The sequence below is a fragment of the Aulostomus chinensis genome, chromosome 3 (genome assembly GCF_037954235.1).
Source record: "Aulostomus chinensis isolate RoL2024-O1b breed Wild chromosome 3, RoL_Achi_v1.0, whole genome shotgun sequence".
Classification (NCBI taxonomy): domain Eukaryota; kingdom Metazoa; phylum Chordata; class Actinopteri; order Syngnathiformes; family Aulostomidae; genus Aulostomus; species Aulostomus chinensis.
This window is the reverse complement of record NC_141322.1, coordinates 26283511-26298329: the sequence shown is the minus strand read 5'-3', so window position 1 is coordinate 26298329 and position 14819 is coordinate 26283511. Positions and strand designations below refer to the sequence as shown.

At 43.7% G+C, this 14819-nt stretch overlaps 1 protein-coding gene across 7 annotated transcripts in view; it reads right to left on the bottom strand.

Annotated features, from left to right (window-relative positions):
• Positions 1-14819, bottom strand: part of syt2b (synaptotagmin IIb) — a 28041-nt gene that overhangs the window by 6488 nt on the left and 6734 nt on the right. For 2 of the 7 annotated variants that reach the window (XM_086199983.1, XM_086199982.1), the window contains exons 3-6: positions 5040-5265; positions 4757-4917; positions 1590-1721; positions 170-337 (exon numbers count right to left, since the gene is read on the bottom strand). In XM_086199983.1, coding sequence (XP_086056109.1) covers positions 170-337; positions 1590-1721; positions 4757-4917; positions 5040-5241 — 663 coding nt within the window. In that variant the 5' untranslated portion in view covers positions 5242-5265. Of the gene's footprint in view, positions 1-169; positions 338-1589; positions 1722-4756; positions 4918-5039; positions 5266-9313; positions 9449-10057; positions 10077-10100; positions 10174-12928; positions 13068-14819 lie in introns of those variants that run through there. The other 5 variants (XM_086199985.1, XM_086199986.1, XM_086199987.1 and 2 more) reach the window with 5 other exon arrangements.

The window sequence follows — 14819 nt, the reverse complement described above, 5'->3', positions numbered from 1 at the left end:
AGGGTTGTTTATTTGAGCAAAAACACAAACGTATCATCATTATATGTTTGAACTGCGTCTCTCTTGGTGTTTACTGAAGCTGTGCAGACTGCAGGTACACAGACTTTTCTGTACCATATTATGTAACTGTAGAACTATTTTATCATAAAATGCATACTGAGAGATTTACCTTGAATACAAATGTCTCATTGAAGACAGGGTTCAGAGTTTTCTTGTGGACTTTGGTATCATACTTCTTCTTCTTATCAGGAAAGAGCAGGACTTTGACGTAGGGATCGGACGTTCCACCTGAATCCATTGACATGAGGTCCGCAGCTTGAAGGATACCAATCGTGAGCTGTAGATAGAGAGGATACAAGTTAGCGGGCAGAGGGAGGCTGGACTGGGGATCTCCCATGGTGCACTGGGCTTTTCTCTCCTCGTCTCCCTCTCTTCTTTGTCCTCCTGTGCTCATATGTGTAACTAACACGTCTTCTTCTCTGGAGCCTTTGTGTTTCCCTGCATCCCAGATCCTGGGTGCTGCTGGAGGAGGCTGCAGTCCTGAAGAGGCTCAAGCTGCCACCCGTAGCTCCACCTGTTCACATCCCCGTCTGTCCATCAGTCTCTTCCCCTCTGGCTCTCTTTCTCTGTCCCTCTCTTTTCTTCTGTAAATCTGTCAGTCTCCATTATCTGTCTTTGTCTCTGCCCCGCTCTCCTGCTCTCTTTCCCCCCAACCTGTCAAAGCAGAAGGCCGTCCCCACTGAGCCTGGATGTGCTCGACCTTCCTGCCTGTTAAAAGGAAGGTTTTCATCGCCACTGTTTCAGGATGTGCTTGCTCATGGAGACCTGTTGGGTGTGGATTCAATGAAGGAGTGTGGTGCTACAGCTGCTCTTCTTGTAACTTTTGCTGTGATTTGGCGCTACACAAATGAAACTGACTTGACTTGACTAACAGCATTTTATGGGAGGAAAATTCAATATTTGTAAGATTGTTCATTTTTGTCGAGGTCAGTGCTGCAATGCCTAAGCTTCAGATTGGTTACATGATATTATTTTGCACCTAAAGCCTTGAATCAATCACACAAACGTCTTGCCTCAGAGGCTGGAGACAAATTAAATGTCAAGAGGGTTTTCTTCAGTGTTACACAGCTGTCACCGTGAAGGGAGTCCTCAATGCAAACCATCATACACAGAAGGTTGGAGCTCCCACACGTTCATACATTTTCTCAATTAGCAATCATATCAGTTGCAGAAGACGTGCCAGATTTGTGGATAAACGCAACCAATTAATGGGAAAAAATTATTTATTTGAATATTCATGGCTCAGGTAGACAGGAAACAACTGAGTGCGTTTTGATATTGAGGGAGAGTTCAACTTGGGTTCTCAGGTTGTCTCCTGTTGCAAAGTCTGGTGTTTACTTTTTTGAAAGAATTATATTAATAATTTTGTTTGTCCATTATTCACTCCCCCCCCCCCCACACACACACACACTTTAACAATATATATCTCATCTGTTGGTATGTGGTAGCTCTCAGTATTTGTATTTGTAATTGACAAAGCGGAAAAAGGACTTGTACTTTGTTTTTGTTTTTAAATGGCAGTTACAGACCTTCGTATTCTCAAAGTCATAATCTATGGAGTACTGCAGCTTCCCCAATTTCTCTTGTTCCTTCTCCTCTTCCTCCTTCTCCTCCTCTGTCAGTCCAGTCTCTCCCTCATCATCGTCGTCGTCCTGGTGTATCTGTAGTGTGAAGGTCACAAAAGAACACTCGGTGTTAAAAGTGGAGGTGGGGCCGGGGGGTGGGGTGGGGGTGGGGTGCTGTGTATCACAACGCCGGGCTCCCCAGAACAGCCAGCATGCCACAGACACTGGAGATCCAGGACTTTTTACATGGGAGATACATGTTTTTGGTTACTGCTTACCTGCACAGCACCTGATGATAACGACTAGGGATGTATCACAAACCTTGCATATAAATAATATAAATATATTTCCATACTTTTTGCTATTATGCAAACCCTGTCTTTTTCTTTTTTGGATCACTGGGCAATACTTCTTAGACATGCTGGTGCAGTACAGTGACAGCCAGAATCAGTAGAGGCATGCTAGTTCTGCTAAGGAGACAAATAAATACAAATATTTTCCAGTGAAATCACATATTGTGTTGGTCTCTTGTTTATCACAGGGCTCATTTGTACGGTCATTGATTTCACGGAATGAACAAGAAACAGTAAATGCTAACAGCCCAGTCTCACTGCAGTTAGTCACAAAACTGAATCTGCTGATTCCTGTCCAGGGACATGGGTCATTTTTTCTGTGACACTTCAGCCCGACTTTCCGAGCCATTTCCCTTGGAAGTATCTTTCTTTCCCACTTCCAGATTATGGAGTGTTTTTTGGGGGCCAAAATGTAATAAAACCTTTAAAGTAATGATGCAAGGAATTTTGTTTTCCATCACTGAATTTAATTTCAAGAAGCTGTTTTCGGTGATTACAAAGTCTTGCCAAGTATATTTTTAATTTGAATCAAAGACTCTCATCTCGGTTAATGCTTAGTTAACTGTTACTGATGCCAAACTACTTAAGGGATGCAAGTCCCCGTCTTTAACAAAACGGCCACAAAGACAGTTAATAAATGGTTAATTATGTTTAAGTAACTGAGCATTAACTAACCACGATCAGTGACATCCACCATTGTAGATCCTCTGGATCATGGATGATTTCCAGAAGCTGAGCCATTCTTCTATCCATCATTTTGTTAGGACTCAAGAAATATGGTCAACATTGATCCCTGACAAATTCACAAAAATACTGCTAATAGTGACATTAATAGCTACACCCTGCCGATGGCTTCAGGCTCCAACAATATTTCCCACATCGCCAAAGTTGGTTTCGTCTGAGCACCAAATTTGATCAAATCCCAGCCAATGGCTTTTGAGATATCCTTCAAGCCGCCACACCAGGGTTCTCACTGCCTCCACGGCGAAGGTAAAAACATGAACCTTCTGCAACAGAGTTACGTTGTTGATCCACTAAAGGATCCTGAATGGAAATATTTCCATCACACTGCCGGTGTCTTTAATACAGAGGAGGAAAAAAAAAAAGGTGGTGCAGGAACAAACAATGCCTAAATGTGTTAGTTTGAAGTGTCAGAAAATGGGCCATTTGTGTCCATGTGCATGAAACCCTAGATTGAATTTTGAATATTATAAAAACTGCAGTGAGATTGAGTTGAAAAAAAAAGAAAACCCTCAGGAACTACAGGAGCTCATAACAGCAAACGCCAATGCATATTAAATGATAAAGGCAAACCAGGCATAATATTCAGGACGAGGAGACGACTCGGAATGACTTTCGTTTTAGACCTTTGGCAGCGTTGCTGTTATTCAATTCTACACTCACAACCGTCCTTTTACAGGATAAAATCCTAAACATCAAGGTTGACTTGGCACCGCAAAAGGAATTCACAATGCAGCGCACCATCATTACCGTTAATAATGCAGGATCACGTGGCACAGCTAGCTTTTTGAATTACGCAGACACACGCTTGCTACACTGAAAAAAAAAAAAAAAAATAGGCTCATAGCGGTGGTGACCTTGAGAGTTATTGGTCTTTTTCCAGACTTCTAACAATCAGGGACAGGGACAGAGTGGCGAGGACTTTGCTCTTCATGCAGTATTACCATCACCATTTCCATATCTCCCAAACAACCAACCATGCCCTTTATCACATGCATAGAATAGTGTTAAAAGTGTCTTGCATATCATCTCTTAATCCAATACGTGTCCATATTGGTGTAGACTACGGTTACATTGTCTCATGAACAATGCATTAGATGGTTAGACTCTCCTCTCCGGGGGTTTATGGAGCACATCGTAGCTTTTTATTGTTTCATTCTCAAGCTGTCATAACAAAACAAATAAAAAGTTGTGTGTGTTTGTGTGTGTGTGTAGGGGGGGGGGGTACTATAAGGAAAAGAAAAGCCAAGGAAGCTACAACTTTCATTCCATGAACCCCTCCCTCTGCCCCGGGGTCCAGAGAGTGTCAGCGATAGCTATCCACCTACCGTAGAGCGCGAGTCCACCACAGTCAAGAAACACGAGGCACACACAAGACAGACACATAGTGAAAAAAAAAAAAGAAAAAGGAGGAGAGCAGAGAGAGGAAGAGATTCAACTAACAAGACACCAAACACAAAAGAGAGGCAGTCAACACCACCAGCACCACCAGCACAATTACAATGAGAAATGACACACTTGTTTCTGGTGGCACAGTTTTCTCTTCCAGTCTGGCATTAATTCACATTGTGGACTCTTGTAATTGAATGCTTTAATTAACTGTCACTGGAGCGCAGGGTAATCTGTGGTGATGTCAGTCGATTAGGCGTCAAATGAATCACAAGCTTTTCTAACATTTATTCTTGATTTATTGTACAGTACTTTAGCTGTAAACTCTCCTGTCCTTGTCAAAAGAAACTTCAACATCACGGTACCCATTTTTCATTGTCACATGGCAACAAAGTGTGTCGTTTTTCACCACGGGCCACAATGGATTACGTCACACATGTAAACCACCACAACATGTAATGAGAAGAGGGGAAGAGAGCTCTCCTTGTGTCCTCTACAGCCTGGGCTACTGCTGGCAAAAGATCAAATTCAGTTAGCTAGAGACATCTTTCAGTGAATCAGCAACAAATGTCAGAACATCTTGAGTAATAAATCGAATGTAGAGGCAGAACGTCACCCAAGACATGTAGGAAGCACGAGGCATCATACCTCGCCACCCTGCATGTTTTTCATGTTGAAGCCGTCCTTGCCCTTCTTCCCTTTCTTGTTCTTCTTCTTCTTACAGCAGCATTTTTTGATTATGCAGAAGCAGCAGGTGAGGATGAGCAAAGCGGCCACCACGGCGATGGCAATCAGAGCCCATGGAGGCACTGTCAATTTCAAAACAATGAAGTGAAAATAGATTCTCACAAATATGAAGGAACACTTGATCAAACGAAGGGCTCCCTCAGTGTCAGGAGGGATTCGTTTCCCTTGACTAGAGATTACTTACAAGGGATTTTATCAATTTCGTTCAAGAATTTGCTCTTGATTTCCTCAAACATGTCATTCTTGTTGATCTCTGTGTTGTTGGAGCCGGAGGTGTCGGCCGGCGTGGAGATGACGGCTGGAGTGGGAGCCATAGTCACGGTGGTGGCACCGGTGGGCTCGGCAGCTGCCACAGCCTGTGGCCTTCTGAACAGGTTGAATTTCATTGTCAAAGACTAGGCACGGCGTCCCTGAGGACACACATGAGACAAGAAAAACAGGTATAAGCAACACTGAAACACTAATAGAGCTAAATTATCATGACGGAAATGTGCTGTAATGTAGTTGGTCAATCAGATCCACCTCAGATCTGAGGAACTTGGTGTTGTGTCACTGTGGATGTGAGTTGTGCAGTGTTACTGTTTCATAATCAGATTTATCATCTCATACCATTTTTTTTTAATGAAAAATATCTAGTACTGGCTCCAAAACTCCAAAGGAAAGACCACAGGATCTTTCTGTGTGGAGTCTGCATGTTCTGCCTGGTGTGAATGGTTGTCTGTCTCTATGTGTTGGCCCTGTGATGGACTGGTGACCTGTCCAGGGTGAACCCCACTTCTAGCCCGAAAGCCACTGCAATAGGCTCCAGCCCCCCCCCCCCCCCCCCCCGCCAGCCTTAACAGGGTAAGCAAAAGAAAATGGATGGATGGATGGATGGAAAAATAAAAACACGTGGCTCTTTCTGTTTTAAATAATTGCAACAGCTTTTAATACTTGAGAATGGGATTACCCCTGACACCTCTCTGACATCGTATTCAGTTAATCCCTTGAAAACAAAAATGAATGTTGGTTGAATCCCTACATGAGCACATCCTCTAATATATTGAGGCGAAGCATGAATAAAGATCCCACTTGTTTGACGGATGGCGAGATCAAGAGCAGCAATGGAACCACTGGAATGTGAAAGACAGAGGGATGAATAAACGGGGAGATGAGAGCCATCAGAATCAACAACATTCATCGCCACTCAGAGATGGATTAAGCAGAAAGACAACCTGTAAAGAAGCACCAGTGGAGATTTTTCAAGAGATACAAAAGCATTAAATTTGAAAGCGAAGCCATTCGTTATGCCAACGATGTGAGAATTTACTGTCCGTGTGACAAATGAGCAGAAGCTGAGGTGATTACCCCTCCCCTGCTGAACACAATGATCTGTTAGAGATGAATGAGACCTGGAGTTTGGGATGAGACTGAGCTATCACAGGAAATCGATTCCTCCCTGGACGCCAGGAGATGTAGATGCCGGCTTCGCTGTTAATGTGCACAATTCACAATATGAGGGAAGGGACGGTGTCTTTCCCTTCGTGACCCTAATGAAGAACAAGCAGGTGAAGAGAACTGGTAAGTGAATGAAAGACAGCAACTGTGCACTGAGTCATCATCCTCAAAGTAGCCTGACTTGTTTGGATAAAATCTGAATACAAGTTTACAGTTTAGCCTAATATGAATCAATAAGTAACGACAAGTGGAATATGCCTTAATCCTCATTGTAGTCCATCAAGAGCAATCGACGAAACTGTAATCCTGAAAACCAATAATGTGTCTGCCATTGAAATCATTCTCACCACAATTAGACACAATTCACTAGCTGTGTGTTCTCTGGAAATTCAATCCACCGCAAACAGCCGACAAAATCAATTTACCTCCCAGGCTCAAGTGAGCATGATATTATTTATTCTTTGCATGACGACGAGTGACACCAGCACGCTGTTAGCGTTTACTGCTGAGCAAGGAGGTGCTGATGCCTCCGTCTGAGGGGGACTCACTGCACCGCTGCAGGCATTTGACAACTGTAGCATCCATTCACTCTGGATTAAATGCAGATGAGGGGGAAGTCTTTCCTTTTGTGTTCACATATTAAATTACTTTCGACAGCCATTGAGCTAAAAAGCGTATGGGGAACATTTATTGTATATTTTTGTACAACAATGCACTGATTTGAATGCTTTCTTTCCCTTCATCATCTCAATGTAATGCAAAAAAAAAAAAATCATTTATAACATGAAAAGTTTTCACCCATTATACATGTATTATCTCTTTTTTATGGGACAAATGTTTTAGCTGTGCAACTCATGAAACTAGTAATTCATTCTTTCTCACTGTTTATTAGATTAGTCATCTGGTTTAATATCCCCAGCATGGCTGTAAAAGGGTTCTGTGTGGAGCTGCACATGTAAAATGAAGCATAAATCAGGTAAAATGAACAAAACGGACAAGAAGAAATAAATGATAATATTGTGTGCGTGTGCCTAAGTGTGTGTCTGAGTTAGCGTGTGTGTGTGTGTGTGTGTGTGTGTGTGTGTACTGTACATGTGTGTGTTCAGATATATGGGGATAATTTAGAAGTCAACATAATTTGTCCATCAGAGTCACTGTTTCCCAATTTCACCTACTGCATTTGTGAAAGTTGAATATTCAAACTCGTTTTTCCGCCTGAATGTTGAGAGTTTCTGTCTGTTGAACGTTCATGTCTGGACTCAAATCATGAGTCGCCGTTTGTGAATGTTCATCAGAGAAGTAGATGACAGTTTTCATGAGTAAAAATGATTCCTGATCACGTTCAGTCTTTTAGAAATAATGGTCAGGAGCGAAGCTGCAGCATCAGCCTGGTAACCTGGACGTCAAGTGTTTAGCTAGTGATTTCATAGTGAGCATTCATAACAGTGTGTGTCAGTAATGGAACATCTTATTCTCGAACATCAGTATCAGCCCCAAAAATCCAGTATCAGTCAGGCTTTCAACTAATCATTGATAAAACACATTGCTTCCTGTAGCACCATGATACAACTCCAGACTACCAGGGGCACGAGTGGAAACGCAAAGCCAAACAAACGGATGTGACGTTGCGCACTGAAGTCACTCCCTGCTCTGTAGACCATGGGTTGAATACAGACTTCACATTATCCACATGATGACTTCTAAGTAAACTCCAACCCCCGAAAACCATGTCAACACACTATTAAACTCGTAGGATCTGACAGTTGTACCTTACAAATGTAGTAAAACCCGAGTCTATGCAGACCTACACGCTTTACTGATTCACTTTTAGCGTATTTTTGTCGACTTTCTTTCATTTGCTGGAGTCTCACCCTAACCACTCCTGACCTAACCTCGACCACTGACCCCAAAAACAAAATCAGCCGATCACCAATAAAAGATAAGACTTTGGTCCCTAATTAACCGGCTGACAGTGTGATTTTTGTTCCTGTAAGTGGCGTCATAGAACCAGACCCACAGTAGTTTGTATGCCCAATTAGAATGATGTACAGCCACCCTTTCACTGTAGACACAACATCTCAACACACCTGTGAGTCATTTAAACTGAAGCAAAAAGTGTCACCGCACGAATGTGAACCGTCAGACTTGTTTGTCATAGTCCAACAATCATGAGGTGACCTCATCCGCCTGCATTGACTCATAAGCGACAGATCAATGAGCATTGTATTCCAGCATGTTTTGCTAAGATGTGTGTTCAAATATGTGACACACATGCAGCGGAGGCCCGTGCGCTCCTGACCAGCCGATCGTTGTTGCTAAGCAATCCTGAGAGTGTCTATCAGCTATCCAGAATTGCCCACAACCTGCCTATAGCAGGAGTGACCAGCCAATCAAATATCCAATTGTCTAGGAGCCAGAGTCAAGTCATCGCCTGATATGAATGCACACTGCTCCCTCTCTGCTATGATGAATAAAGTTTCTGCTGCAAAAGGCGACCCTCCCTACAGAGTCATTCATCCACTTCGGTAAATATTCATACACTAACATTCTGTTTTATTCATCTCCACCGAAACACGTCAGCATCTAATCTGTGACATATCAAACACATTCCATCGCTTCCTTCACCACCTTTCCCCTCATCCACTGATCCATGCAGGAATAACTCGCCGGCAAGTTCCATAACTTAGAATCTGTTTCCTGGTGGCATTCAAATTAGCACTGATGAAGTCATCTGGACCCAACGAACCCCCTCTTCCTGTTTTAGCCCGGTGTTTACCTGTGCTCCATTACCACTCAGCTCTTATCTGCCTTTGATTTCCACAGCTCATCACCGGCCAGCGTCACTCTGCCACACAAAAGGACTCCTGATTCACAAGAATATTCCCACACGGGGAATACAGTCACAGTATAATTGGTTACAAGGACTCACTTCAATACCGAATAGACCACTCTAGAAAGATATTATATTCCTGTCATATTGCTGCACCTTAATGTACAATGAATTGCCACAACAAAACTCACCAGTCAGATGTGGTCTTTCCCCTGGTGAGGTGGCCCATCCAATATCACTAACTGTTTGGGCTACAGTTCCTCACAGCTGTGCTAACATAGTCTGATTTCTCACATAAGCGGAGACTGCAGTCTCCCTCTCACTTCTCTCCACTGCAGCACTACAACACCCCCCCACCCTCACCCTCCTCCTCCTTTTCCAATGCACAGCACCCCACCACCCTCCCACCACACACCTCCCTACTCCTTCTCTGTCTCTCCCCTCAATGCACACAGCCTCTTTACCTCGTTCTCTCTCCTCAACCTCATTTGTAATGCTGTTCACACAGCTGATTGCAGCATGCCACTCTTTGGTCTAGCGTCGGAGGGCAGTTGTAGAGATCAATATGCAGAAGCTCTGGGGTGGGGGGGCTTGTATAAAGCCACAGTTTGTGGAGATCAGAGATGGATAACATGTGAGCTAGAGGTGACTGAGGCTGGTAGCAGGACGACTGACCGAGAGACTTCAGCACAGAAAGGTAGCAACGATTAATTGGATCCCGAGAATTGATCTTGGACATTTCATTTTTCACTGATCTCTCAGGAGACTCGTCACTGATGATTGGAAATGAATGGAGTCACTGACTGCAAACAAATGCAGCACACAGTGTTCAGCCAAACCATTACACCAAGAAACAAAGGATGTATGACCAGCACGTCCATGCAAATGTAAAGAGCTCTCTGGTTGAAAGTCTTTACGCTCTGGGCTATACTCACACTACTGCTTCCAAATGTTCAGTTAACAAATGGATGGAAATACCCTGATTCTATCATTTCAGCATTCAATCTGTTGCCCGTGATTCTGCGGAAATCCTGAATCCCTCCTCTCTCTCTCCTTGGGAAGATACTGTTGTGTGTGCTGATGTTCAGCGACCAGCTGTCAACAGCCAATGTGAAGGGGGTTCTTCTCACCTAAGGTTACTGTGCAATGAGCTCATTCTGCCAGAAGGTGGCAGAAAACTCACATCAAACTGCTGCATCAGAGACTTGACTACATACAAGGAGAAGACAGACACCTCAAACGTGAAGCCAATACAGACATGCCTCAAACCTGCATACCTACTAGTGACCAGCAGGGGGCAACAACCCATTTTTGTAAGCAATTGGTTGTGAGAACTTTACCCCAATCCGCCATATTTAAACAACAGCCAAGTTTCTCGGATGGCTAATGTTGTATACAGCTTTGTTCCAGCATCATCATTTGATCACTTCCTGATTCCTTGACCGGAAACTAAAAAAAAAAAACAATATGGTAAAAATCTGGAAGGACATCTAGGGCTGTATTTGAAGGTAAGTGAGGTTTTGACGAGTTACCTTTATCCAACAGCTAACATTAGCATTCAACCACTGTTGGAGAAAAATGGCCGATTTCTGAAAGTAGCAGATTGATTATTGCCTCAGAAAACATTTTTCCTTGATATCAACTGGTACTTTGCTCAATACAACATAATGTTTGTTTTTGTAAACAATTGGTCCTATTGATGGTCACTGTATGATTTATTCTTTGTGATTGATGGCAGACTGATGAGGCATAACCATGCATATCAGTCACTTTTGGCGATATGGCTCTTTTAGTCCATGGCTAGGGGTTTTAATTCTTTCATTTGCTACCTTTAGTTATGCTCCTTGATACGATCAACATTAAACATGTGAAAATGACACAGACAACCCATTTAAATACAGCTTTTAGCTTCTCTTCTCTGTCCAGACCTGTTGCTGCCATACGAGATAGTTGTTTTGCTTTAAAATGGCTCTAAATTCTGACAAATTCAATCTATTTTGCTGGTTAAATGGTTTTCTCGATCATCAGATTCTCTCTCTCTCTTTCATTCCAGGAGAGAATAAAATGACCTTGCCATAAACTTGCCGCCTAGGTAACGCAAAGGAGAGGTTAGCTGTTGAGGTGGATATGTGTGGGCGTCTCGAAGGTAAGAAGGAGGAACGGAAGCAGCTTTGTGAGGGTGATAATAGGTGTTTGTCGTTTGAGGGCTTAAAGAGTCTTGGGGGATGATGTAAGGCAGAAATGACATCTGAAACATTGTCATACTTTGAAGAAATACTCCACCATTTCACAGAATGCTTTTCTTTCTTGGAAAAAGAGGAGGATTAATACAATTCTCCTATCTGGTTGAGTCCAGTGTGTGGCTGTTTACTTGGATTCTCTCTCTTACTTGTTAGCAGGAAGTGTAAGGAAACAATGAAAGAAGAGATGGCATTTGGTAAAAGTGGTAGGACAGACACATCTTACCCCTTTAAAGGACAGCCAGAGGTCAGAGTGAGCTACTTAGCGGCAGCAGTCAGTGACTCAGTGTCTGCAAAGTGAATGTTTGCTTTTCGGGAGTTTGAAGCCATCCGTGCATGATAAAGGACACACTTATAACGAGGCTGCCTGAGTCAAACACCCCTGGCAGCAACAACATAATCATCTATCCATCCATCCATCCATCCATTCATCCATCCATCCACCACTTATCCTTCTAAGGGTTGCAGGGGGCTGGAGCCTGTCCCAGCAGCATTCAGGCGAAAGACGGGGTTCACCCTGGACAGGTCACCAGTCCATCACAGGGCCAACACATAGAGACAGACAACCATTCACACTCACAGTCACACCTACGGTCAATTGAGAGTATCAATCAGCCTCAAATCAATTGATTTGCAATCAAATCAAATGCCGATCGGTCAGTGATTCTGTCTTAATTGAACAAATATAGTCGGCAAAAATTGGGTTTCTGTGAAATAATTTCTCAAGAGTAACATATTTTGTTGGTTAGGTTCTTGTTTGAGGTAATGAAAATTTCCTTTGACTGAAGTTCTATTCTCAACATCAATATGAAAAACAAACAAACTAGGAAACGTGTCCGAGAAACTTCAGGGGTGGCAAAAGTCGGATCTGAATTCCACTTGATTTTTAGTTTCACTTTAACCGAACAGAAATAAAAAAGATTTTGTTAACTCGCAATGAAATCTGGTGAGATTGTGAGAAATTTTAGAAAATGGGCAAACAGAAAAGAAAGAGGAAAAAGGTCACATTCTTTATTTTCAACCACCTAGATTTGCTCACTAGATTTAATCATTTAATGTTTGTGACCAGATCTAGTAGATCAATACTAAGCTTCTTGACTCAGCAGTTTTGGTGCCTGACAGGGTGAAGTGCAAGGTCACAATGTAGCTGCAGCGTCAACAGTGCATTTGGACTTCCAGCGCGTAGTGGGATTCTCCTGCTCTTTTTTCCTTGACTCTCTCATTTCCTCGGAGCATCTGTGAGTAAAGATCTCTCTCTCCCTCTCGCTACTAGTCGTCATCTCCATGAGGAATGAGAGAGCCCGGAGGACTCTGCTGAGCACCACTACTATCAAAGCCCCAGATAACAAACAGAGGAGGAGGGCTGGTGCAAAGACGTGTGCCGGTGCTGGGTTGTGCCAGGACATTTTGGTCTGGATGATTTGATTCCTCTGAGGCAGCAGAAAGGATGTGAAAAAGACTGCACCCTCTCAGCTCCTACAGGGAGTGCTGCAATGCAGGGGTGTAACAGAGAAATACAAAGCTAGAAGGCAGTTTGTCCAGCAGTCAGCTACTCACGCTACTCACCCATTTCCTGCCATGCCTAACTTCTTCCTCTCCTCCTTGTTCGCATTGTTCCTTTTACTGCCATCATTTGCTGCTGTTCAGCTCCCCCTCAAGCCTTTCTGCGTTACTATTGCAAAAAAACACACACACAAGGCACAGGCCTGACCCTGACGAGCCAGTACTGCAGTGTGGAGGGTAAACAGAGAGCCCCACATGATCGTAGCTGGTTCTGGGTATCAGATTTGGGTGTATTGACAGTACAAGCTGGTCAACAAGGTGAGAGTGTGTGTTTGTCTATGTGTGTCTGTAAACCCTGGAGTGTGTTGAGTGGGTGCATATGTCAAAGAAGAACTCTTGTTATTGGCAGGGTTATGCTTCTGTGGCAGCCTTCTTTACACCTACACTTGCTCCGGTTCGATTTAGTTAATGCGTTTGAAAGCTTGAAACGTTTTTTTCCTTTGCTTTCGCGTGGATAAAAATCCAACCGAATCAGAAAGGTCCACTTCAAAAAGGTCAAATCAATAATTATAAAAACATATAAAACACTGACACAGGAGCTGTCAGAAGGAGGTCAGAGGTCGTATAGTAGTTGGAAAGAGTGCTCGTTCGGTGGGCAGTGAACTGCAGAACCTGTCAGAGGACAACAGCTGGAAAATGGTTTGCTGCATGACTCCATTTGTGGTGAAATGATTCAAAAGATGAGGGAGGGGATCTACCACAGCAGGCCTGATCTACTGGTGTGTGCCAGTAAGTCTAGTCCACCTACTATAGTAGGCTCCCATTGGGTCACCTGCCCTCCTACCCAACCCATATGACTGTGTCCATTTCCCTCAGCGACCACCACCAGACCCCACACCTCCACTCAACTCACCGTCCAGCTGTCTCCACCTGGCTCTGAGCTGGGAGGGAGAATATCCACCTTCTATCAATATGAGTCACCACCACAACCATTGTAGAACTGGTCTCAGCTGTCCCATATCTGATGGCCAGGCTGCAGACCACCACGGTTCCTTTGGTTGGTTCCACTCCTGGCCCAAAGCATCAATAGAGAGTCATCATGGTGGGAGTTTGATTTGGTCTCAGTTCAGCTCAGACTCTGGACACTTGTTCAGTTGACCAGCTGACTTCACTGCCTGGTTACTGTAATTCCTCATCACCCCCGAAGTCGGATAGCTCCATGTTGCCACCCCCACTCTCCAGGCCGGGATATCTGTGTTTCCTGCTGATCATTGCCATCATCGCTCCGTCTATCCTGCTGCTTGCATTTCACTCCATTCCCTATTGGAAACCATCTGGAAAAAGGCCTCCCCGTAGATGGTTGGATTTGATGATCCAACAATCATCCACCGAGCTCCAGGCCATCATTAAGCACCCTCTGTGTTGGTGTTAAAGGAAGGGGATTATGCACAGTGGATGCCAGCCAAGATAAGGAAAAGCAAGAAAGTAAATGGGCCGAGATTTGTGTCCTCTGTGGCCCGGGCTTACCGAGTCTCAAGTCTAATTTTCCCCTTGAAAATACCCAGAGCTGCCGACCAGACAAGGCAGGACTGATATCAAATATCAGCCCTTTGAAACTGAGAAGGGAAACACATTGGCAGCTGATACGCCGTTAGTTTTCCAGCCATTAACCAAACCACAATATTAATTTAGAGATTAGTAACAGTATATTACTGCCTACTTGCATCACGAAAGATATGGAAAACAATTCTAATCATGGGAGAAAACCCCGGAAAGGTAATTAACAACACACGGCCTTCCTCCTGAATTCCCCCTGTGAAACATCTTAAATGCAAACCAATGCAACTATGACACCCACAAACATTGCCACTTAGTGATGATGAGTCACACGACAACACTCTGTAAGGCCGTTCCCAATTGGGAAGCTCCCCAATCCCAAATTAACAGAATTCAC